A 27122-nucleotide genomic window follows, 5' to 3' on the forward strand; every position below is an offset into this window, starting at 1 on the left:
ACAACGTCACATGCAGTTCATTAGACCCGAGGCTCTGAGGAAACGAAGGAGAGCGGCTGTGACAGGGGTTACATCCCATTTCGCCTATTCCCATTTTGCCTAACCCGGATTATCGGATTAAAGAGGCGGGAGGGTTAACAGCCGTTAGGCGAAATGGGACTGCCGTGCAATCTCATTAGGCAAAACGGGACTGTCGGCAAGTGGGCGTTACTTACACGCTCCGACCCGATGATGACGTGTGCAAGAAATGAATGTGCTCGTCGGACAACTACCTTACGTCGTCCGAAACAAAGACCCTTTACATTTGCAAATATAAGGTGTAAATATAATGTACAAATATAACAAAAACATTTTACAAACATTTTACATAGTGACTCCTGATGACGAATGAAACAAGGCTTGTTGCCATGTTCAGTGTCACCTGAGCGATGTTAAATATGGAAACTGGTGTCACTGTAGTCGTGTTTAATTTAACTCTTTTTTTTTTTCGTGTTAGCGCCGCGAAGCTATGAGCGACGGCGAGGTGGCTATGAGCGAGATGTGGCTATGTGGAGATGATAGGTGGCTATGAGCGACGTACAGATGAGAACAGATGGAGAGTGGACAGCAGGAAGGAGTGGGGGGATAGGGGGTTAATATGCGTCTTGGGCAGACTTCAGGGGGAACTGTGCCGGTATTCGTCTCGAAAGTCTTCGGAAAACCCAGGGAAAACCTCAGACAGCACAACCGGTGGTAGGATTCGAACCCACCGCCTCCCAGTTAGAACGACACCACCGAGCGAGACGCCTTAACCCACGTTCAATCTAACTACCGTATTTTCCGGTGTATAACGCGCGCGTTATTCGGTAAAAAGGTGCTCTGAAGAGGGCCTGCGCATTATCTAACGGTGGGAGTTATACACGGATATATTTTCCGACAGGAATTCCTTTTCTGGTCGGTGTTGTACAAATTCTAGTCTCCTCCAGGGTGTGCTGTGAATTTCTCCCAAATCAATTAGGGTAAGTTGAAAAAGCCGGCGTAGGGCGTTGGAATTAATAAAAAGTTGTGATGCTACTTAAGAATGTCATTGAGCAGTCAATAATTCAGAATGGCGAACGGGACATGATGTCGTACCTCGATGCCGTGGGACATCTAATGCATATTGAGTAGAGCTGCAAATTTGGAAGAATTTTGAAGTGCAGAAAACAAAGCTGCCCTTTTAATTTAAAAAAATTAAATAAAACCATGTTTTCACTCTTGCACAGTCTATATTTGTGAACCAACAGATGAGGGAAGAAACCCTATTGTAATATGAATTATAAATACAGACCTCATGCTTCAGTGAAACCAACAAGGTTGCATGTAAGTAGTATAGAAATGTGTCCTATAGCCAAGAGTTTTCTCTAATCCAATTCCAATCCAATTCTAATCCAATTCCAATCCAATTCTCAGCCATAATCCAGTTCTAAGCCAACACAATCCAGTTCTAAGCCAACACAAGCCAAATCCAAAGCCATCTGATTGGCCGCCATTAGCTCCGCCCACTTCACGTTGATTGGCCCATGCTAAGCCTACTGATCTTTGATTGGCTGACCGTAGCTCCGCTCCTTCATGCTAATTAGTTGGCTTGGCTCCGCCCAGTTCACGCTGAATGGCCCGTGCTAAGCCTACTGATCATTGATTGGTTGATTGTAGCTCCGCCCCTTTATGCTAATTACTCGTCTCTGCCCACTTCACGCTGATTGGTGCATGCGTATCGCTGAGCACAGCTCCGCCCCTTTATGCTGATTAACTGGCTCCGCTGATTGGTCCATTCGAAGCCTACTGATCACTCTCCACATTTTCCAGACTTTCTAAGCCCTCTGATTGGCCGTCCCCTGTTTAAGCCTACCGATTGGCCCCATTTCTAAGCCCACTGATTGGCTGACTAAGTCCGCTGAACATAGCCTTCGTTAGCGACCGCCAGATGGCGCGCTCGGCAGCGACCCTGCTGCGGCTTTATCTCAGACGCCCAAACTTACCTCATGCCACCAGATGGCGCGACTCAGGTGCATCAACTCCACGCTGTTCCACTTTGAGGCGTCACACGAGCGAGAGAACTTCGTCGAGATGTGCTGCCACATATTGCGCTCCCGTATCACCGCAAACAAGTTGCGGGAAATCATACGCGAAATCTTGGACGAGTACCTGTCGGCTTACAGGGAGCAATCACTGCGCGAGCTTCAGGAACTATGTCAGGAAGAAATAAGAGTCCTGGAGGCGATCATCAATCGCTCTAGGAGCTATGGATGAAAATAAAGGTGCATCACACCTCGCTACACAGTCTGCTCGAGTTATTCACGATGCGCATGCAGTTCCAGCACCCCGCTCGAATTCTCATCTCCGGCGCGTCCATGTGTGGCAAGACTGTGCTCACGCAGAATATAATGAGACACCCCGAGTTATTTAGCGTTCCACCACAGAAGATTCTCTACGTACGAAAGTATGCAGCCGGCTGGGAAAAGGATTTCAACGGTGTGGAGTTTATGGACAGGATACCCGCAGATTGGGATGAGCGATATCCCACTCTCATAGTTATTGACGATCAAATCACGGAAAATGGGGGTTCTATCGGAGGTAGAGTCGTTGTTTGTACGTGGTAGCCATCATAAGAATGCGTCCGTGATCCTGATCACACAAGCCTTGTTCTATCACAATGCCGCTTTTCGAACGATATCGCTGAACGCCAGTTATATAGTATTGTTCCGGAACGCTCGGTCCGTACAACAGATCGAAACCTTCGGACGTCAGGTATTCGGGAAACAGGGGCTCTCCTATTTTCTCGACGCATATTACCAGGCGACGGAGAAGGCGCACGGTTATTTAGTTGTGGATCTGCACGCACAAACACCTCCCTCTCGTAGCCTGCGAACGGGTATTTTACCGCACGACCGGCAGTTCCTGTTTACGCCCGCGAAATGACGGCCGATCTTAGAAGACATCTCACGCTCCTCAAAGTATTGGCCGCCAGCAAACCGACGCACCGCGCGGAGTTATTTAAGGAGCTCAGCTGCGACGACATTCGAATCCTTTCGGAAATCAGTCTGAACATTCTACGCGGAAATATCCCACTTTCGACGGAATTTCATAAAAACCTGAAGAAACACAAAAAAATCCTCCGCTTCCTCGCCTACAAGTCACTTCATAAGTGCCCCCGGCAGTTGAAGAAATATATTAGGGGACAACAAGGTGGTCTCATTCCCATACTTCCACTGCTCCTCTCAGGGCTATCAAGTCTAGTGGCGGGAGTCGCCGGGCGAGCGATATCCAAAGCCATCGGTCATGGCTCATAGAATAGAAATAGGTGAAGTTCTGAAATCTAACGATTCGGACGATGTAAAAGTGGGCAAAATACTGGAAGCCCTCTATTACTTGCTGAAGCGAGCTCACTATCATCCTCATCCTCCACCTCCTCCTCTGGAACCTGTCCATTCGGTGCCCGAACCGGAACCCAATCCATTCGATTTTAATCTTCTACCCTCCGGCGTTGATAAAGCACGCGCGAAATCTGTGCTAAAAGAATTGAAGAAAGTTTTCACCTGGCAGGCGGATAATATGCTAGTATATAGAGGGAAGCGAATCAATTGCTCAAACATTGTGGCTCTCGTGAGCTACTTAGCACGTCGTAGCGCGCTCATTAAGAAACCCCGCTGGTACAAAAAAGTATCGAAAATTATAAGCGCTCTGAAAATACACCGCATTGCTCGCTGGAGCAAATATGGGGCCCTATAGAAAGATCAAGGAGAAAGGGTTAGGTGGAGTGGATCGGTACCGACGTTATCACAAGCTCACGCGCGCAGAAGCCGTGGAACAGCTGAAAAAAGAAGATGCTTACACCCTTCACAAGCCAGTGAAGAAAAAATTTAAGCGGCGCTCCATCATCGCAACTCACGTGCGGGATTTATATCAGGCAGACCTTCTGGATATGCGCAAATATCAGAAATTTAACAAGGGCTTCAGGTACATCCTAACGGTCATAGATACGCTATCGAGGTACCTGTACCTGGTCCCCATTCGCACAAAGCGCCCGCAAGACGTAAAGAAAGCCTTCCAACGAGTTTTCCGTCACGGAATTCCGAAGAATTTGCTCACGGATCGCGGGAGCGAATTTTGGGGTTCCCCCGTTCGTCAGTACTTTCAGTCGCTGCTAAATCACTATAGCACACAAAGCGGAATGAAAGCGGCCTCCTGTGAACGCGTGCAGAGAACAATTAGGGAAAGAATAGCCAGGCATTTCACTAGTACGGGGAAGTTTAATTATATCAACGCGCTGCCGAAGATAGTGTGCCGACTATAACGACTCGGTACACTCCGTCACGGGCGAAAAGCCGAAAAACGTGAACGCTGGAAATGAAGTAGCTCTGTTCAACAGATTGAATCGTAAGACGACCCCGCGCGAGAGCAAGTATAAATCAGGGGACCAGGTGAGGCTCGCGTTAGACCGCGGCGTGTTCGCCAAAGGCTACGATCAAAGGTGGACGGCCGAAGTGTTCGAGGTGTCGCGAACGAGAAAGACCGATCCGCCCGTAGTGTACGTGAAAGATTCGACGGGAAAAGAAATACTGGGATCATTCTACGGGCAGGAGCTGCAGCCAGTCCACCGTCTTTCCTCGTACGATAAGCGACTCATATCCGCGGTGATTAGAAAGAAGAAAATTAACGGGGTATTGCACTACTTGGTTCGTTGGTTCGGATACGCCAAAGATCACGATTCTTGGGTGCCCGCCAGCGATGTCAGAAAATGAATTTTACGTCTATCTGCTCTCGAACGCCAGCATGGACCTGTACCCGTCCAACACGTTGAATGACTTCACGATCGCGTTAGATAAGCCGCTACACCTGGATGATTCGTACGTCGTCGGTCTAGAGGGATTTTCCATTCCCAACAGCTTCCTGAACGTGAACCAAGCGCCTGATAACCTGATAACGCTATCAACGGAGAAGTGGCAAACAAAACAGCTCACGTTCGAAGACACGGACACGCTACTGAATAAAATATTCCCCGAATATGGGATAGAGTGGACTTACGAGGAAGATCACTACGTGTTTAAGCTACCATCGCGCGTGCGCTCGGTGAAATTAATCGACAGACCGCTGCATCTCGCCTTTGGAATCGTCGACATCGATGGAGATCATCCGGAGGGCGGTAAAGTACGCGCCGTCCCAAACGTGTTACCGCTCGCGGAGGAAAGAGCCGTTATGATGCGAGTTCGCCGGGTGATAGTGATCAATAACGATCTAATTTTAGAACCCCGATCGCTCATTACCGACACATTCAACGAATTCTTCAGAGCGACGAACGATACAGAATCAAGGGTGGAATACAAAGACAACACTTACTCGCTCTCTCTCCCGGCGAATTTCAACTTGTCGACTGAGTTCCTGGACCTCATTCAGGTGAAGCACGTCCGTGTTGAAGGATCCCGAAAGCGCATCACGTGTAATCCCATAGTGAAGACGTACCGCATCCACATAAACAGTCGAGAGACAGAAAGTCGGCGAATTTCACTTCCACCGAATTACTACGAAACACCCGAAGCTCTCGTGAGCGCCATCCATGAGCGTCTGCAGCCGGAGGCTTCCCTCACGTACGATGCATGGGCGAGGAAGTGTTCGTTGAGCTTGCGGGAAAACGTGTCGCTTACATTATCCGATTACTTTGCGTACCTACTGGGTTTCGGCGCAAAAACCGTATTTACCGAAAACGATACGGGCGTCGACGAAGTGACCATAGATATTCCCATTAACTGTATTATGATATACACGGATCTCGTCGCGCCCTCCGTAGTGGGAAACGGGCGGCATCCGATACTGAAATTAATTCCATTTGTATACGATAGAACGAAAGAACAACTGAGTTTCAGCTTTCTTCCCGTTCAGTATTTTAAGTTAGTGCAGCGCGAAATTTCCTCAATCACCGTCTCCATACGCGACGACACGGGTCGCAAGCTACCGCTACAAAATCGCGGTAGATCGACGCTGACGCTGCACTTTAAGCATGTACACTAAAGCGGTACCAATCTACGGATTTGGCGTTCCAACGGTATACAGGTCGCACCTGTACCAGAGGGGAGGCAATTTCTTTTCTCAGCTCGGGCGTTTCGCTATTCCACTCTTTAAACGCGTATCACCCTACTTAAAAAAGACGGCTGTTGCGGCCGCTAAGCGCGTGGCCAAAAATCTGTCGGAGGGAGACTCTTTCCGAAGTGCGCTTAAAAGATCGGCGAAAGATACGGGCCGTGAAATTCTCCGCGACCTCGGAGGGGCTGGCGGGCGAAGAAAGAGGAGAAAACCGGACGTCTTCGACGGCATAAATCACGCCGGTTGCGCGGCCACAATTTAGTTGCGAGATGGACACGATTAACGTCGTACATCCCGACACTCCTCTGTTGGATAAGTCGGAAACGCAGTTATTTTCCGTGCCGGGAACGCAGTGGCATATACTGAAGGGGGAATATGAGGTATTCTACCCGGTCGCTGACATATCCTCCGTCATAGAGTTCCAGCTTTCGAATTTGGGGCATCACTATCTCGATTTGAACGCCGCGTACATAGTGACAAAAGTCCGCATCGTACGTGACGATGGTTCGCTACCGGAAACACAGGCTGGCGATCGGACGACCTACGACGAGGTCTACCCCGTCAACGCGTTCGCCAGCTCGCTTTTCAAGAACGTAGCCGTCTTCTTGAATCAGACCATGATTACGAATAATGATTTGTATAGCTATAGAAGCTACTTGGATATTTTGCTTCACGCCAGCACCACAGAGCAAAATACCGTGCATAAAGCAGGTCTGTACACGCAAGAAGAAGCGCGTCAAACGGAAAACAACATTCGCGCTCATGGACCGACCGAAAGATACAACCTCACACGTGGCGGCAAGACCATCGACCTGGTTTCCAAGATCAACTCGGACATTTTCCTGCAGCCTAAGCTACTCATATCGGGAGTGGAAATTAGGCTTGTTTTTTATCAAGGCTCCGACGCGTTCCGCATTATGAAGACCGATCAGGAGCAGCACACGCATAAAGTGGAAATCATGAGTGCCACCTTGTACATAAAGAAAATCACCGTGTCTCCCAGCCTATTCCTCGGACACGAAACGGAATTGCAGCAGCGCAAGGCTCTCTACACACTGGCCGGAAGTGAATCGCGTATTCGTTCACTACCAGTTGGCAACCTGGATGCATGCCTGGAAGATTTATTTCCAGAGAAGATACCATCTAAGGTGGTGGTCGCATTCGTGCCCACCCTAGCCTACCAGGGAGCATTCAATCGGGACCCGTACCGATTCGTGAACTGCGACATTGAGTCGGCGACGCTCACCGTGAACGGGACGCAGCGAATAGACACGTTCGACTTCAACAATAACCTGAACCACCGAAGCTACTTCAACCTCCTGGAGCAGCTGTGTGAGAAGCACGTCTCCTACGAATACGACCACTACGTGGAAACAAGTTCCTACTGTACTACGACCTGGATCCCGATCAATCCTCCGTCCACCTGTCACCGATCAGGCGTGGAAACGTTCGTCTGCAACTCAATTTCCGACGTGCCTTGGCCGAACCCACGACCGTATTGATACTGTCCGAGAGTGTGCGAATTATGTCCATCGATAAGAACAGGAACGTCACACTGGATTAGCGATGTTCGAGCAAGATATCGAGAGACTCCTGAAGTACAACGATTACACTTCGGCACTCTTCCGTGGTGTATACGCTCGAGACGATCGTCTGCCCGCGCTGGATAGTCCGGGTATAATCGTGGTGAACACCGATCGGCGACAGCAAGCTGGGGAGCACTGGATTTTGTACGCGAAAATGAAGGATGACCTCATCTACTTTGATTCCTTCGGATTGCCGCCCATCGAACCCGAGTTGAAACGCCTCACCGTCGACGAATATAATGATGTCTGTATCCAAAGCCTGTATTCTCCAATGTGTGGTGTGTACTGTTGTATCGCGGCGACATTGTTGGCGAAAGGGAAATCACTGAAGAGCATTGTATCCCTGTTTTCCGATAATCTCGCCGCTAATGACCTAAAATCAATAAAGCTGCTAGAAAAGTTGTTTGTCGCTTAAAAACGCCTGGTGTCCTTTATTCTCTATAACTCCCCCACAAACTATACTTGCTTAGTCAATGAATACACGCTATAGCTCCCTATCATATCATTCTATCAATACAGCTTCCCATCATATCAGCCTATCTTCCTAATCCATTACAACAACGCAACACTTTTTTCTCTTAAAATCAGAAATACATGTATTTTTATTTTACTGCTGATTACATATGGGACGCGGACTTTCGCTGGTCTCGCGGTCACTTCTTCTTCGCGTGAGTAAAGATGATGTGGGGCGATGCGACTCTTTTACCATCCCTGAATCTCTCCTTCTTCTCTAGTTTCAGGTCTGGTAATTCTCGCATTTCTTGCAAATCTTCATCTGTGAGTCGCTTAAAACGACTGGGTAGGTACACCTTTACGCGTTTATCGTTGTCCATCAGGAGTTCCACGTACACGGACTCCCCGTACATAGTATCCACTTTGCGCAAGTCCAACACGTCGAGCTTTTCATTGTTCGGAACAGTGCTCATTTTCTGAATGTCCCCATCACCGGGTTTCTTTAGCTTATCCAGCTTCTCGAAAATAGATGACATATCTCTCAGTGCAAGTTCCTACGCACGCCAAATGAACTGAAAATGAGGACAACTATTACCTAACTTTCCTCATCTTGAAGACAATAGTGAAACATACCTTTCTCGTTGTGCGCTTCACCGGGAGTCGACCGACGGCTTCACAGACCTCAAATGAGTTGTATATATCGCAACTTTTATATAAAGCACCCCTGGAGGAGCGCAAGGGTGGTGCGATTCTGTTTACACAATCACGCAGGAACAGCATGTGATTTATGATGCGCGCGCGCGAAGGACATTTGGAACTTCTTGGAAACCAAAGTGCATAAGCGAACCCTTTGTTTTTGGTTACAGAAAGCTTGCTGATATAAAACAGATGGCCCAACTTGTTGAGACATGCAGCGCCGCGGCCGAGGCTCCATGACCTCATTTCTTGACAAACCTGATTTACGACCTCCAAAACATGGCAGTACGCGAGCTTTGATACAAAACAGATGGCCCCAACGTGTTGGGATGGCCGATGAAGCTCCGTGACCTCATTTCTCCTCCGTGACCTCATTTCTCGGAACACATGATTTACGACTGCCAAAGCATGGGAATATGCGAGCTTTGATATAAGACACATGGCCCCAACGTGTTGACACGTTCACCACGACCGCGGAGGCCCCTTGACCTCATTTCTTGGAACACATGATTTACGACTACCAAAGCATGGGAGTACCCGAGCTTTGATATAAAACAGATGGCCCCAACGTGTTCTGACGTGCAGAGTGGCCGATGAAGCTCCGTGACCTCATTTCTCGGAGAACGTGATTTACGACCTTCAAAGCATGGGAGTACACGAGCTTTGATATAAAACAGATGGCCCCAACGTGTTCTGACATGCAGCATGGCCGATGAAGCTCCGTGACCTCATTTCTCGGAACACATGATTTACGACCCCCAAAGCATGGAAGTATGCAAGCTTTGATATAAAACAGATGGCCCCAACGTGTTCTGACATGCAGCATGGCTGCTGGTTTATAAGCCGCGCGATCGCCTCAGGGGGGAACAGTCTGCTTGCACTCGCTTCAAAAGTAAGTTATTCGCCTCACTTGTTGCACGTTTCTTACGGATCCGCGTTTATTTTCAGTGCCTCGGTGTGTGTTCTGCTTTTTTGATCCTCACGATATCGAGGATGAATCGGACGACGATTCTCGGGACGGCGCACCTCCTACACTGTCTGCTCACGTGATGCGATCGCACCCCGAAGCGGATACATCTTTCCTGCCCTTCTTCCAGACTGACAGTGCATTTAGAGGTGTCGTTAAAAGGTACGTGCTATTGGCATCTGTTCACGATCAGGGAGTAGAGGATTTGCGACAATATTTAATGAGTCACTTTCACGATATGGTCGCTATATTGAGCGCGCAAAGAATACCCTTTAGGTTTTGCATTTGTTCGGATGTTTTAATGGTAAAGGAAACTCGTGGGGAGATAATCGCGCACATTGCCCACTTTATGGCGTTTGCTCGCGAAGTCCACAGCGACGGAGCCATCGCTAATATCCTGATGGATGTGATTCAGGAGTCCACGGGACGCGTAGAAAGTTATCAGCGGGAAGGGAGCGGGTTCGTGTCCACCGACGTCCAAAACGTTCAAATGTGCATTTCCGCCGTGAAAACGAAAAAATTCGGATGCAATGGGACACTTCCCGATCATTTGGCTAAGCGCAGGAACGTGCTAACAAATATTCATTTACCGGCACGTAAGGAGGGTGAGTGTTTTAAATACAACACGCTCGCCCTCCTGCATCCACAGAGTTGGAATACATGGTCAAAAAAATATGAAAATTACGCAGCGGAGTACTGGTGGCCTAGTCGCTTCCCCGTTTCCTACTCTGACCTGGACGAATTCGAAGACAAAAACATGATATCCGTGTACGTATACGAGTACGTCGATCAGGGAGTGCACGTGTCGCGACCTCCAAAACTCGAGTATGAAAAGAAAATTCACTTATTGGCTATAGACCAGCATTTTTTTGGAATCAAGTCCCTCGAGCGGTTACTGATTAGGAAAGACAAGCGTTTCGTCTGCGAGCGTTGCACGCGCTCTTTCCTGAAGGAAGAGAGCATGGCGAAACATTGTCGCCTGTGCGCGGACGTAAACGAAATCATATTGGAATTTTGCGAACCAGGCAAAAACTTTGTAGAGTTTACTAAAATACAGTACAAGCAGCAGTACAACTACGTCGTCGCGTTGGACACGGAGAGCGTACTCGCGCCCAGTGGTGTTGGCATGCAGCGTCACGTCACCTCGAGCTTCTGTGCCGTGCTCGTACGCACCCACGACTCGAAGGTGATGCGCATCAGGACGCACCATGGTGAAGATTCTGCGAGGCAGTGCGTCAGAGCTTTGATGGAAATGCGGGACGAGATGATCGCCCTGAACGCCTGCCCCGCGGAAATGGTGCTGAATGATGAGCAACGAGCACGGCATAGAGCTGCCACCCACTGCGCGTACTGCGGGCGGGAGTTCGCGCAAGATCTACCCCGTGTCCGGCACCACGACCATTCGAAGCGTTGTACTGCCGGCGAGACAAATTACATCGCGGCGCTGTGCAACCCCTGTAACGTGGCGTGCACGACGCGGGAAAAACTGCCCATCATGGTACACAATCTGGCCTACGATTTGGCCGGGCTACTGCGGGAATTTCACCTTCTCGGGTGGAAGCGAGCTCCCTTCATCGTGGCCAGTTCCATGGAAAAAATCCGATCGTTCGAAATTGGCACCTTCCTATTCAGAGATACCATGCAGTACCTAAATTCGTCGCTGGGAGAGCTCGTGGAAACCGTCAAATCCATGGGGGGCGCAGAGGCGTTCCAATGCCTGAAGCAGGTATTTGGAGACGACTACAAAATTTTGCTTCGTAAAGGTGTATTCCCGTACAGCCACGTTAGCTCGTTCGCGGTCTACGACGAATTGGCTCTGCCGGCAAAATCCGCCTTCCGAAACGATCTGACGGGGGAGGATATAAGCGATGAAGACTATCAGTACGCGCTGCACGTATTTGAACGTTTTGGATGCTCGAATTTGAGGGATTATAATGCATTGTACCTGAAAACGGATGCCCTGTTACATGCTGACGTAATGCAGCACTTCCGACGCCTGTGCTACGACGCACGCGGTTTGGAATTGCTTCATTGCGTTTCTCTGGCATCCTATTCGTGGCAGTGCGCTCTAAATTACACGCGGGCAAAATTGGAGCTGATCATCGACGAGGACATGTACCGGACCATCGAATCGGGTGTTAGAGGCGGACTCTGTCAGGCGAGCAGGCGTCATTTACGGGCTAACAACCCGCTGTGCAGTGGCTACGATCCCGATAAAGAGGAGGTGTACATATCGTACATAGATTGCAACAATCTTTACGGATTCAGTATGATAAAGCACCTCCCCGTCGGCGATTTCGAATGGGTCGAGGATTTTAGCTCCGTGGATTTTATGCGTCATCCCACAGATTCGGATGTGGGATATGTGTACGTGTGCGATTTGGAGTATCCAAAATCTATCCACGCGCTGACGCGGTACTTCCCCCTGGCTCCTGAGAAGGCGGTCGTCCCGAAGGAATGGCTCTCACCATTCCAGCGAGGGCTCCTCGAAGAGTTAATGTATCAGCCGGCGAACAGCAAAAAGCTGCTGCTCACGTGCAAGGACAAGGTCGAGTACGTTGTTCATTACGCGCTGCTCGCTCTCTATTGTAGACTGGGCATGCGGGTGACAAAAATTCACCGAATTCTAAAATTTCGTCAGGCACCATTCCTGCGTCCCTACATCGAGGACAATGTTGCCAGACGCGTCGCATCGAGCACGACGTTCGAGAAAAATTTCTATAAAATCTCAAATAATGCGGTCTTCGGGCGTACGCTACTAAATAAATTTAATATGCGGGACATTCGAGTAGCCTTCGATGAGGAGACGGCGAGTCGCCTCGGGAGTCGGGCGGAATGTGTACGAATGGAAATTTTGTCCCCCGATTGCGTCATGTACGAAATGCGCAAAAGAAAAGTGCGATGCGATTTCCCACTGCAGATTGGCTTCACGATTTTAGAACTGAGCAAGTTAACCATGTACTCGTTCTACTATGAAACCCTGTTGAGTAAGCTCACTTGTCCGGTGATTACGTGCTACTTTGACACGGATTCTCTGATCCTCGGCCTATTCTGTAAGGACTATGAAGATCAGTTACGTGCGATCGCCGACGACCATTTAGATTTGTCTTCCTTCGATCGTGATCATCCACTGTACAGCGAGAGGAATCGCGGTAGACTTGGCGCGTTCAAAAGTGAAACGGGTAGCGTACCCATTGAGGAAGTAATATGCTTGAAAGCCAAAATGTATTCCATCAAATTAGCCGGGGGAAAACAAATTGCAAGAGCTAAAGGGGTCAAAAAGAACATTGTGCGCAAACACCTCCTCCATGATACGTACCGCGATACCCTATTCAAGCACGCTAGCGTATCGCACGAACAGGTGTCAATAGTGGGAAAGAAACAGTGCATGTACACCATCAGAAATGTGAAGAGAAGTCTGATGGCGTACGACGACAAACGATACCTCTACAATGACGTAGACTCCTACCCGTACGGAAGCTGCGAATATGGTAAGCTCGAGTGGATGACGTAGATAGCGAGATTTCACCTGGCGTTCTTTCCCCCACCCCCCCCACCCGCCACACAGATAATGCAGTGGATGAGTAGGAGTAGCATCATTTGACCTGCATCACTGGAAGGATGTGGCACCTCGTTCTCTTCTCGCTCGTCTCTTGCACGCTGGCGCTGGATGCTGGCAACTGTACTGCGAGCATCAAGCTGGAGAAGGATAAGCACACGTACGCGCACGAATGCCCTGGCGACATCTTGGCCATCAGAGAGTGGCACGTGGTACCTATGCGATCCGGTATTAACCTGAATAGGAACGCTACTGGATCGCTGCGTATGTGCCTTCACTCGCTGGACGTGAGCGACAGCTACGAAGATATCCAGTGCACGCGGATGTGCCAGCTCACGGAGGACGAAATTTTTCTCAGCCGCTGTCCCGGAGACGTCTACATGATCCGTCACTTCCGTGGAATCACGCCCAGCATCAAAGGAATCAATCTCTCCAAGACCGCCATGCTTTTTCTCAAACATGTACTCAATAAACGTTGAAAGGTATTTTTTCCCTGTCTGTCTGAGATAAAGCCGCAGCAGTGTCGCTGCCGAGCGCGCCATCTGGCGGTCGCTAACGAAGGCTATGTTCAGCGGACTTAGTCAGCCAATCAGTGGGCTTAGAAATGGGGCCAATCGGTAGGCTTAAACAGGGGACGGCCAATCAGAGGGCTTAGAAAGTCTGGAAAATGTGGAGAGTGATCAGTAGGCTTCGAATGGACCAATCAGCGGAGCCAGTTAATCGGCATAAAGGGGCGGAGCTGTGCTCAGCGATACGCATGCACCAATCAGCGTGAAGTGGGCAGAGACGAGTAATTAGCATAAAGGGGCGGAGCTACAATCAACCAATCAATGATCAGTAGGCTTAGCACGGGCCATTCAGCGTGAACTGGGCGGAGCCAAGCCAACTAATTAGCATGAAGGAGCGGAGCTACGGTCAGCCAATCAAAGATCAGTAGGCTTAGCATGGGCCAATCAACGTGAAGTGGGCGGAGCTAATGGCGGCCAATCAGATGGCTTTTGATTTGGCTTGTGTTGGCTTAGAACTGGATTGTGTTGGCTTAGAACTGGATTATGGCTGAGAATTGGATTGGAATTGGATTAGAATTGGATTGGAATTGGATTAGAGAAAACTCTTGGCTATAGGACACATTTCTATACTACTCATGTAAAGTTATATGAAGATCCGAAATTGACTTTTGGCAGCATGCCAGAGGACCGCCTTCTTTCTTACGTAACACGGATTAGTAGGCGAAGTGGGACTGTCTGCAGCATACATTAGGCCAAATGGGACCCCCTGCAGTTCGAGGTCGGTGAACCTGCTAAGGGATGGCGAGATAATCTGTTAAGAAGCATTAGGCAAAATGGGAATAGGCGAAATGGGAAGACACGGTGACAGGCGGCGGTTGGGATGGGATACCGAACGGGGCCAAGGAGAGCGGCCAAAGAAAAGTCATTACACCCAATCTGGAGCAGGCGGCAATGGAGGGTGTACCTATGGGGAAGGTGCTGCTGACAATACAGGAGTTGGTGTGGGATTTCAGCTTCCACGCCACAGACGGTGCAGTTTGGGGAAATTAATCGACCCATTTTGAAGACAAGCGAGGGTGTACGGGCACCATTGAGTCGTAGGCGGTAGAGAAGGAATTCTTCTTTACGACTGCGGCGGCAAGCGACGACAAACTCCATCAGTGGGTCGATAGACTGTAGGAATGTGTTATAAGTAGTTTCGGGCCGGAACTGCAGGGCACATGTGGCATACCGACGGCGAATATGTTGACGGCATGTGGAGGCTGTAAGCGGCAGACGCACCAGGGCCGAAGTGTCATCAGAGTCAGCGCGTCTGCTCGGGTGTTTCCATACAGGCCTATGTGGCCAGGGACCCATTGAAGCGTGATGTTGTGACCAGTGGATGCTTTTACGACGATGCTTTTACGATGCGACACACCTTTACTTTGTAGGACCAGAGGTGGCGGATGTCCTTCACGGCAGGGAGGGGCGAGCCGAGCCCTGCCCTGCCCTGCCCTGACCTGACCTGCCCTGCCCTGCCCTGCCCTGACCTGACCTGACCTAACCTAACCTAACCTAACCTGACCTGACCTGACCTGACCTGACCTGACCTAACCTAACGTAACGTAACGTAACGTAACGTAACGGAGAGCACTACAGTCCATGGTTCTAGAACAACAACTAGTTTATTTTGAGATGATGAATGGGGAGTTACATCGCCAGGGGCGATAATCTACCCCGTTGAAATTTATGGCCCCCTTGACCCCACATCAAAATCAAATCATTCAATCAATTGCTGGTGGCGATGTGGGGAATGAAATAATGAGCTCCTTCACAATAAGGATCGAAATCCTATGGTGTCCAAAAAGACCAAAAAGAGCTTTGAAGGCAGAGTGTTGGTAGGAAGAGCATGATTCTAGATTGAGAAGTGAAAATGGGAGCCATTGATGCGTTTATTAGAAATGACTCGTCAGAGCAATCCGATGACGGTGGAGGTCGTAAGACATTGTACACAGTAAGGGTCAATTATTTCTTTCTCAGTTCAATTCTTTCTCAGGTAACTTTGCCAAAGTAACTTAAGTTAAGTTCCGAGTTACTTTTAACTCGCTTTTCACTCACGTCCACATATTTTCTTGCTTTCTCTCCGGTTTCTTCATGGCATTTTTTCCCATAAAACGTGATATTCAATTAATGACAGTATTTTATTCAGGAAGTAAGAACCGCTGCAATTGAAATAAAGCTGAACCATTGTGCGTCCACAGGGGGTAAAGTGCTGAGCGTTCGAATAGACCTCTACTAAAGAAACGTCATCATGACATTGATAGACAGACTGAAACCGAAACAAATGGGAAGGAGGGCTGGGTTCCACGAACGGGCACTTGTTCGCTGTCTCCCATTGAAAGCAATTGAAAGGAAAGTTGGACCGAGGGTCGCTTCCCTTAAAGGGACCATGTCGTAACCCCCTCAAGACCGTGGCTTTCGGACACGACCTTGTTCACCTCTAGCTTCGAGCGTAGTTCAATTCTACCAAATTTTGGCGCTGTCGGACACTATGACGTCATTTGTTTACAAACAGGGAGAGGTCTATTGTTGGACATAAACGAAAACGATCTAAGCGTGTTCCACTCCTCCGCGGGCAACTGAAGGTCTAACTCAACTGCTCACGCGCGCTGCACCTGCATAATGCTGTTTTGTGTCCGGAGTAACTTGGAAGTAACTCGTCCTTTTTTTATAAGTAACTCAGTAACTGCGAGTTACATTTCATGCTGAAGAACTTCGTTATTAACTTAGTTACATTTTGCACACGGTAACTTAACTTGTAACGAGTTCTTTTTGACGGGTAACTTCTCAATCTATGATTTCCACTGGTCGGTGATAATTTCACCATCTCGCGTACCGCCGTTCCAATAACTGACACATCGAAGTCTTCCTGATTGGTCGTGCTTGCAAGGCGGAGCCGCGGAGCCGTGTGATTGACGGGGTTGCAGCTAGAGTTGCAGAAGAAATCGCTCGTGAAGCGATCGGCTCTGCAACTCCTGCAACTCGGGTTGCGCAACCAGAGCCTCGCCGTTCACACGGTGCAACTTGGAGGCGCAACGTGGTTGCGCGCAACTAAAGTTGCATCGTGTGCATCGACCCTAAATTCTTTTACACATTTATTCGCTCAAAATAGGCGTATTCCTATAAAAACACCCCTTTTTATCCCTCAAACTGTAGCAAATTGTGTAAAAAGAGCATTACTAATGGTGCAATACCGTCATACACCACGTTTTATCCCATGTCGATCATTAAGGTGAGGTGTTGAAAGAGGTGTTTACGTCCTATGCACCTTTTTTACACCGCGTTTGAACTGGGAATATGGTGTTGAAAATGATGTTTTAACTCGTGAACAAAAATTATACTGGTTTCACAGCTCCACTCGGCAGTTACCGTAATTTCACGCGTATAAGCCGCGGCTTATGCGCGATTTTTTTTTTCTCGCGGGCGCTCTGCGGCTTAATCACCAGTGCGGCTTATCTGATGACTTATTTTTTCTTGTATTTTCCTCATACGCCGGTTTTAACGAAAGGGCCGACAGTGTCTCTGGAACAGCACTGCCCTGCCGATGCACGAACAGTGCGTAACAGAGACGGGTCCACATTCGAGTAGATTGATCCTCCTGCATGGTGCATTCTCCCAAGCAGCTCTAATAATTAATAATTGGGGGTTTACGTCGCGAGACAACTGAGGCAGCTTTAACGAAAGTGGTGACAGTAATTCATGTCTTGTGGAAGATCACTGACCCATCAATCCATGAAAAACGCCCAACAAGGGCACAATCCTATCTTGATAGAACTCTAGAACTGACCTCCTTTGTTGTACATTATGCCCACCCCGGAGTATGCACTACAGGCTTTATCGCCTTCGCTGGACTCCTTTGTCGCACAAATCAGTCGTCTCGTATTGCCCGCGGCTTATCTGCGAGTGCGGCTTATCTGCCAGAAAATTTTCAAAATGTTCCTAAAAACGCGTCCTGCGGCTTATCTACGGTGCTACGCATGAAATTACGGTAATAACATTAAAAACGATAACTTGAGTTGAAAACACAGTATTTGACAGGGAAGGATGTCAGCAATTTCGATGGTACCCTTGACTCTTGCAGGCGTACGTTTCAATTGCAAAGACGAATTCCTGTCACCGTTACAGACGTTTTCCGCGCTGCTACACTTAACGAACATGCTCGCAACAAATTGTATTCCAGTATATTAGCAGTATTCAGTCATGCCGAGGGAGCGGGGATGAGGGGGGGGGGGTGATGGCAGGATAGGCTCGCCGTTGTTGGCCACACAGAAGTGGGCGTCGTCACGACTATAGCAAAAAAAAAAAAAAAAAAGAAAACGCATAGCAAAACAAAACACAAAGGGAGGACGGACGGATGGAGGATAGAGGAGGTTGAAGGATGGGGATGCGGTGAGGTGCACGAGTTCATCGGGGAGAGTAGAGTATTAGATGGGTCGATCAGCAAGGCCTGTCTTCAGCAGGAAGAGAATGAGATTTCTTGCTTTGGCGGAACGTTCGGCAGAAGAACCAGCGGGGTAGAGGATGTCTGCTGGCCAGCCCGAGGTGGAGCGAGGGAGATGTGTTTCGCGCGCAGAATGGTATGCTCGGCAGTCTCGCAGGATGTGTTCGATTGTTTCGGGTTGTTGACAGTGGCCACAGCAGGCGTCACCCCTAGAGCCTATCTTGAACAGCTGAGAATTGGTGAACGCACACCCAGTGCGGAGCCTATGGAGCATGGTCTGGATGCTTCGAGGAAGATTTTTAATGGGAAGAGGAGGGCGATTATGATGCATGATGTCCCGTATTCCAGGGTGGCGCAGTTCAACAAGGAGCTGAACAGACATCTGCCTGTCGGCGTCGTCCGGAGTTGCCAAAACATTGCTGCAGCCCAGGTGTGCCGAGAACGCCAGCTGGTCCGCCCTTTCGTTGCCGCCGACACCGACGTGGGACGGTATCCATTGGAAGGCGATATCGCCTCCAGCTTGTTTATGTTGGGCGCACGATCTTCTGATGCTTCGCGCTACGATGTTGTCACACATGGGGTTCATCACGTCCCATAGAGCGCTTCTCGAGTCTGTGAGTAGGAGTGCTCTGGCAAACCCTCGTACCTGGACCGCAGCAGCTGCATGCAGGAGAGCCAGGAGCTCAGCAGTCGTGGAGGATATCGGGTAACGCGATGATCTCCCTTGCCAGGACACGTTCACTAACGGGATGTGGAAGGCACACGTGGCACTTTTGGTACGATCGTCAATAGAGCCATCAGTGAATACCAGAGTATGTGAGTGGTAGACGTCAGTTATGAGGTTCTCTCCCGCCGTTCTAGCGACCAGGGGGCGACATTCCCTATTTTTATGAATGCCCGGAACGTCGAGCGTTACACCCGGTACAAACTCTCGCCATGGCGCTGAAGGTAACCCAGCAGGATGTTGAGGCGATCGCTCACTGTGGGCCAGGGCGCTAGTAGCGTATACGCTGGCGAAGCGGCCGAGAGACGTGTGTGACCTTTTTACGAGGGCAGAAAAAAGAGAGTGCTTGCTTCTGGACGTGGCCGAGTTGTCTAAGTGGCGGAGCCCCCTAAGCTCGGAGTGGATACTGACAGGCTTTTCCTTGGCTTCCAGGTAGGTCTGGGTAATTCCAGAAAAGCTGGGTATTCCAAGCGCCGTTCTTATCCCTGCCCGATGGAGCCGCTCAAGAGCCTGCCATTGTGAAGGTCCCAGATCCACGTACGGCGACACGTACAGGATACGCGAGAGAATGAGGGCTTTGTGTAGCGTGAGCAGCGAACTCGAACTGCAGCCCCATGATTTGCCACTGATCCCTTCGGAGTAAATTAAGAGTCTTCTTGCCTTTACACACCGTTTGGCTTACTAGCCTAGACCAGCGTAAAGAGCTGTCGATGGTGACGCCAAGGTAACGACAAACCTCACATCTTGGGATGGGGGTGCTGTTGATGGAAATATTAGGGAAACCCTTGCCCACGTACTTTCGGCGGGGAATGCAAACCAAGCATTGAGATTTTTCTGGAGATACAACAAGCCCCCTTTCAAGAAGTTCCGCACTGAGGCCGTTCAATGCAATTTCGGCGGTGTCACGAAGCTTCTCCTTGTTGTCTCCCACAACGCGGAGGCAGATATCGTCCGCGTTGATGGTAAGCTGAAGGGTACGGAGATGGGCGGATCCTGCGGCGGACACCGGCCATGATCAGGTTGAATAGAGTAGGAGAGAGAATACTGCCCTGTGGGACCCCACGTTCGAACTTTTTCTTTGAGCTCATGCGCCCATTGACGCACACATCGAACGTACGGGCAGAGAGAAAGTCCCAGAGGTATCTCAGCAGGCGGCCCTCGATACAAGCACCTTGTATCGCAGCCAAACATGCTGCGTGAGTGACAGAGTCGTAGGCCTGCTTTACATCAAGGAACAGTGCGAGGGCAAATGCATTTGACTCCCTTGCCTCTTTGAGCGTCAGATGCAGACCAACCCTTTCCAAAAACTGTAATGTTTGGGGAAGTGACTGTCGCGCTCGAGGACCCAACACAGCCTCTTGTGAATTATCCGTTCCAATAGCTTGCCGACACATGAGCTTAGAGCAATGGGACGATAGGAGGACAACTGCGAGGGGGGTCTACCCTTCTTGAGGACTGGAATGACCCTAGCATGCTTCCAGTCAGACGGTATGGCCCCAGAGGTCCAGACAGAATTGTAGAGATGAAGGAGAGCCTCCAGCTGCTCTTCACCCAGATTCTTCAGTGCCTGATTGGGGATTCCATCTGGGCCAGCCGCGCTCCTGTGGCGGCCCGTGTGTGATGACGAAGACGTGCCTCTGCTGCCACGCGCTACGGCGCTGGCACGGCAGTTCTACCGGCACCGTCCTAGCGTGAGACCACGACCATCTGCCCGCTGGGACATTCCATCATCGCCGGTCAGGACTCATGTAGAGGAACACCACCTCCTCTACATTTGGTGACCCGAACAACGAACACCATGTTCGACATAATTCGGCCAAGCACCATCCCAAATTACTGCAAGCCCACCTCCGAAGGTACGGTGCAACGTTCTACCGAGGAACCGCTAGGCGACGACGTCAATTCACCGCGGCTCCACTCATCGCAACGCACGGCCGCGCAACACCATGGTCCTACCCAGCTCGCTCATCTACTCAGCTCGCATCGCCATGGTCTCTCACTCTGCGTCACGTCGCCACATGCTTCGCGATGGCACCCCTCGGGCTACCACCAGCGGCACCTTCCCGAGCATCACGCTCCTGTACCGGTCGCGGTACGCCGCTGTCGACCGCGCCACCCGCATCTGCTACGCCAGCGGTCAAGGAACCCTGCCCGCCTCGCCTTCCCACCTGGCTTTTGTGCAACATAGTGGCAGTCCAGTCCATCCAATGGCGCTCAAGAGGCACCGGGACCAACGTTCCACCGGGGACACGCACGGAGGCCACAGAGTTCTACTCCCGGTCTCCCCGTGCTTCGCGATGGTCCTCCCCGGCACTCTCCTTGGCGACAGTACGAGCTCACCGCTCACGAACCGGTCGCGGTTCTGTCGCTCCATCCTGCATTACGTCCTGCCTACCTGCCTACTCTGCTCTCCACTTCGGCCCGCCCCTGGAACCCTCCCGGCCAGCTCTTGTCCGCACCGTTCAGCCCGCCACTTCTGCCCACTCATCACAAGACGCAAGACCAGCCGTCCCTGTACTGCGTGTCGCCCGTCTTCCTCCTCTTCCTGTATCGACGCGGAATCTCAACCGCCAGCTCTACACCGCTCCGCGTCTGAGGGGGGGAGTGATGTGGCGGCCCGTGTATGATGACGAAGACGTGCCTCTGCTGCCACGCGCTACGGCGCTGGCACGGCAGTTCTACCGGCACCGTCCTAGCGTGAGGCCACGACCATCTGCCCGCTGGGACATTCCATCATCGCCGGTCAGGACTCATGTAGAGGAACACCACCTCCTCTACACTCCGTCGTTTGAGGCTACGAATGGCGTATTTCAGTTCCGACATGGTGATATCGTCGTCCACCGGAGAAGGGTCGGTGACTGACTGGCGAAGTGTGGGGCGGCAATCACTGGAACTGGCGGTCTGCGCTAATCCCCTGGCAAAGTCTTCAGCTATGGCCTTCGGATCACGTCGAGACGCGACCGATAGCGTGACGAGCGGGTTTACGGGTTCGGGAAGGCCTTCAATAGCTTTCAAGGTGCTCCAGACTCTAGAGGTCGGCGTACGGGCATTGAGGGACCCGCTGAACTGTCGCCACTGACTCCGCCGTAACTTCAAGCTATATCGTCTGTGGGCAGCCGAGACACGCTTATAGGAGATCCAGTCTGCTTAAAGACCTGTCTACAGAGCCCTCCTTTGTGCCCGTCTACGTGCCGCGCGGAGACTTAGATAATGAAGATCAGGTGCAGGTCTACGGGCCAGGTACGAAATTGTTTTTGAGCTGTTCGCCAGGGAGTTCTGAATACCATCAAGCAAGTTGTCTGTGGTGGCTGCAGTCAGTCCCTGCCTAAATTTTGCCCAGTTTGTGACAATTTTCGTTCTCCTGGCTTCGCTACTCCGATATGGCGGGGAAAGGAGAATGGGAAAATGGTCCGAGCCCCATGTGTCCGCTTCGGCTTCCCACTTTAGGGTGACATCAGCAGAAACCAGGGTGAGAACAAGGGCATTTACGTAGCGCGGTGGTCTCGTGTAGGTGGGCGAGCCAGTGTTAAGCACCACAAGGTCGCTGGTAGAAAGGTAATCGGCAAGGGCATTCCCTCTTCTACAGTTTTTCCTGCTGCCCCAGAGACTGTGGCTCGCATTGAAATCCCCGCAAATGATGAGAGGGCCAGGGCAGGCAAGACGCAGCGCTTTTAGGGTGTCGACACAGGGTTGGGCTTGACCCCAGTGGTACACTGAAACCACCGACACAGATCTGGATCCAGACTTCAGGGAACACCCAACATATTCTTCGGTTGACGAGCAGAGCCCAGACAAGTTGATCTCTGCCTGGGCAATGGACCGCTTGACGAAAAGAGAAGCCCGCGGAAGGCCGTCGGCCTGGTGGCCCTTGGCGTGGTAGGATACAAATGGTGATATCTTGAACGATAGTCGGGAAAGACTCTCTTGGATCGCCAGCACGTCGAAGTCGGACTTCCGCAGGAGGAGCTTAAGGTCGGCTTGTTTATGGGAGAGACTTCTGGCGTTCCATTGAAGGATGTGGGGGAGGAACACCCTCGTGTTCCTTCTGTCAGACATAACTGCTATGTAGAACGATTGTTGGGCAGAGGGCGTGATGATGCACTTAACTCTTGTTGGCAGACACGAGCAGGGGCGCAATCACGGTTTTCAGTTGTAGGATCGATTGGATTTCAGCTAGAACGGTACATCCGGGGACGGCTGAGACAATGGCCTTTAACGCAGCAAAGAGCAGCTGAATGATGACCAAGGGCAGATCTGTACACTGTGGCCGGTTTAACGCCTTTTGGTAAGCTGGCGAGGAGATGGCTGGGGGTCGTGGGGAAGTGGGAGGGCCGGTAGTCTTCCGTTTACGTATCTGTGGAGGCAGGCTCTCTTCCGTCACCGAGACGACTGTGGGCTCCAGCGGGGGGAAGTCAGTGTCCGCCCAGATGACTTGCTGAGGAGACGCGTGGGGGCTCTTAGATGGCAGACGGGCACCTGGGTTTCCTAGCTTGGACGGGGACATTCCACGCCTGTATGTCTTTGGCTTACTCGACCGCTTTGCATGGCGGACTTTGGCTTTTGCCTCCCTATAACTGCTGTTGGAGCGTGAGCGTTCCCTTGCGATGCGCCTTTGCTCCTTAAACAACGGGCAGTCCCTGGACGAGGCAGAATGCTTTCCTCGGCAATTAGCGCAAGTCGGTTCGGATTCTGGACACACTGGGTTCTCGTGGGAGGTACCGCAGTTTGGGCACATTTTTCGCTGGCTGCAGCAAGCAGCCACGTAACCGTATCGGAGGCAGTTGTCGCATTGGACTACACGGGGCAGGTACTCTCGGACTTACATCGTGAGTAACTGGAAACTGACGCTTGTAGGGGGTGTCTTCCCAAGGTATGTGATCCTCACCGTACCAGCGTCCCGTCGAATTCTTCTAGCCACGAGAAGCGGAGGGTCGGACGTTATGGCGTCCTTTATCTGGCTGTCCGAGAGGGACGAGTCAATGCCGACGATGACACCATAGCTCGAGTTCACGGGCCGCGCCTCGTAGGCACGGACTGGTATGGTGCAGATGCGCTCAAGTTGCAGGAGCGCTATCTTGGCAGCTGGGGCAACTACATCGACTGCTATGATGTTCTTTGCGTGGTTCGGTCGGGCTCCTTAATCCTTCCAGGGAGTTCAGATGTAAGGAACCGAGAAAGCTTCAAGTGGTTGAGGTTAGCGAGGTTCGATGTCCGGTCCAGCGGAGCAAATATCACGGTAGTTCCCTCATGAGAGGTGATCCGCCCGTCATTCCCCAGGTTGGCTTTGCGAGCTCGTTTCACAACGTCCTGAAAAGGTTGATCGTCTTCTGACGAAGCGAGAGTAGACGAGGCATGACTCGAAGTAGAGGCACTCCGCTTACGGTGGAGCACCGTACGCCCACTCTCGGGACTGCTTACTTCATCAGGGGATAAATCCATGACTGTGAGGTCAGGAGGCCCGTGTGCGGGCGCAGCTCGCCAAAGTCAGGAACACGGCTCCTGCTTGAATGCAAGGCAGAGCAACTTCGGCAATAATTTCAGCTAAATCGCAGAAAAACAGAAGGACAGAAAATCAGGAGCTTCGGAATCGAGCGGGGATGAGAAACTAACGCACCCCCGCCATCATCGAATGTGGTTCGTGCGCGTATTTTTCCCCGCGCGGCGCGTGCGCGGAGGGTTGCCCACGTGCTTATAACATGCATAGACATGCAAAGAAGGGTCCTACACAAAAAGTACAAGTGAAAATATATTTATTAATGCCAATTGTAATGTCAGTCAAGTTGAAATATATTTATTAAAGCCAATAGTGCTGGGAATTGTGCCAATTGTGATGCCAATCAGGTGAAGGAGAAAGGAAGGACAAACCCAGCCGAAAAACCTTCACGACCTGTAACAGAAGAAACACAAGGCAATACATGTAAAGAATATATACATTTATTAATCTCCAAATATTTCTTTCAATGTGTCCTCAATAACATTTTTAATCAATTCTTTCATTTCCGACCCTGAAAGAAAGCATAAAATTAACATCGTCACATTTCTTGCCACAGGATAACTCACGTTGGGCACAATACTGACCTGAAAAAGCGGTTATTGTTATTATATGAAACCACACTTGCATTTCAATAATACATACAATTCACTGGATCCAATGTTGGGTAATCTGAAAAGATAGTCACATTATCAACATTCATACTCGTTTTATAATAATACATACATTCCGGTGTCGGACTCCAATGATCTGAAAGAGAATCATAATTTATTATTGTAATCGTGTCCTATAACTTTTACTCACATTCAGGGGTTGGCTGCGGTACAGGCGTGTAAGCTGAAAAAGACATTATCAATTAATAATAAGTAAACATACACAACTATTAAACAAATCTCAATAATACATACATAACGGGGGAGGCGACTTCGGAGCTGAAACAAGAAATAAAATTTTAACACTTTTTTCCCATATCCATTATAATTCCTTACCATTTTCAAATAATATTGGGCTTGAGCTAAATACTGAAAACAGAAAACATTCACGAGAAAGAAGAACTACGTACGTTGCGAATCAAAAACTTACTGCTATCGTCGGACACCGGTGTGTAAGCTGAAAAGATACTAACAATTAATAATAACTAATCAGTCAATCCAGCAAAGTCATCGGACTCATATATTAACGTCAAATTAAACAAATTCCGATAATACACACATATTGGCGGCGACGACTCTGGAGCTGAAACAAGAAATCAAATTTAAACACCTTTTTCATATTCATTATGATTTCTTACATTCTTCAAATAGAACGGGACTTGGAGTAAATACTGAAAAAGAAAACAGTCATGTGGAAAAAAGAACTATATTGCGAAGTAAAAACCTGCCGCTATCGTCAGACATTTTTTTGGAATATGAGTCATTTGCACGTGAGAAAAAATATGATAAAGTGAGGAAGAAACTTTTAAACGTGCAGCTGAAACCACACTCACATTTCAATAATACATACAGTGTGGTGTTGGTGGCGGCGAACTCCAGTAATCCGTAAGCGAATCTAAATTAATATCAACTTATTCGTTTCAATAATACATACAGTTGATTGGATCCAATGTTGGGTAATCGGAAAAGATAGTCACATTATCAACATCCATACTCGTTTTATAATAATACATACATTCCGGTGTCGGACTCCAATGATCTGAAAGAGAGTCTCATTTATTATTGTAATCGTGTCCTATAACTTTTACTCACATTCAGGGGTTGGCGGTGGTACTGGTGTATAAGCTGAAAAAGAGATTAACAATTAATAATAACTAAACATACACAACTATTAAACAAATCCCAATAATACATACATAACGGGGGAGGCGACTCCGGAGCTGAAACAAGAAATAAAATTTTAACACTTTTTTCATATTCATTGTATTTCCTTACCTTCTTCAAATGAAAAGGGGCTTGTAGTAAACACTGAAAAGGACAACATTCATTAGAAAAAAGAACTACGTTGCGAATAAAAAACTTACCGCTATCATCGGACACCGATGTATACGCTGAAAAGATACTAACAATTAATATTAACTATATCATACAGATCCAATCATTCAATCCAGGAAAGTCATCGGACTCATATATTAACGTCAAATTTAACAAAACTGGGAAGGTAACTTGAGAGAAAAATCCATCCAAAAAGAAAGCAGAAGGAATGCAATACATATAATAAAGAATATGGGAAGCTAAGTTGAATATTCCTATCAAAACATTCTTTCATTCCTGTCCATTCTATCAAAACGAGAAACATGCACACACTTAACACTGAATAGCAGAGAAACACTCTAAACGGCGCATCTGCCAACGTGTAAACAACAGACACATGCAGGAAAATAATATCGAAACAAACTATCAAACAAGAAACATTACAGATTTAATAAATTGAAATGGAAATAATCTATCTTTTGAACTATCATAAAATCATCCTTGCGACCGAATCTAGTCGAGCAATATACAATTTTCGTCCTACTCAGTCACTATAAACATTACCTTGACAGAGGTATCCAACACCTGCAG

The 27122-nt window shown here is 49.4% G+C and overlaps 1 protein-coding gene across 1 annotated transcript; it reads left to right on the forward strand.

The window, feature by feature from the left end:
- Positions 1-11244: 11244 nt before the first annotated feature.
- On the forward strand, positions 11245-13805 carry LOC135373755 (uncharacterized). Its single transcript, XM_064606843.1, has 2 exons — positions 11245-13292; positions 13370-13805. Exons 1-2 carry the CDS (start codon positions 11297-11299, stop codon positions 13387-13389), a joined length of 2016 nt encoding a protein of 671 aa, XP_064462913.1. The 5' UTR covers positions 11245-11296; the 3' UTR covers positions 13390-13805.
- The last annotated feature ends 13317 nt before the right edge of the window (positions 13806-27122 follow it).

The sequence above is a fragment of the Ornithodoros turicata genome, unplaced genomic scaffold, assembly GCF_037126465.1.
Source record: "Ornithodoros turicata isolate Travis unplaced genomic scaffold, ASM3712646v1 Chromosome31, whole genome shotgun sequence".
Classification (NCBI taxonomy): Eukaryota; Metazoa; Arthropoda; class Arachnida; order Ixodida; family Argasidae; genus Ornithodoros; species Ornithodoros turicata.

What these genes read in the sequence shown, in the direction of transcription:
- LOC135373755 (XM_064606843.1), top strand. Translation starts at nt 11,297, where the DNA reads ATGGTACACAATCTGGCCTACGATTTGGCCGGGCTACTGCGGGAATTT. An exon ending in GTACGGAAGCTGCGAATATG is followed by an intron (nt 13,293 to 13,369) that starts GTAAGCTCGAGT and finishes CCCGCCACACAG; the next exon opens with ATAATGCAGTGGATGAGTAG.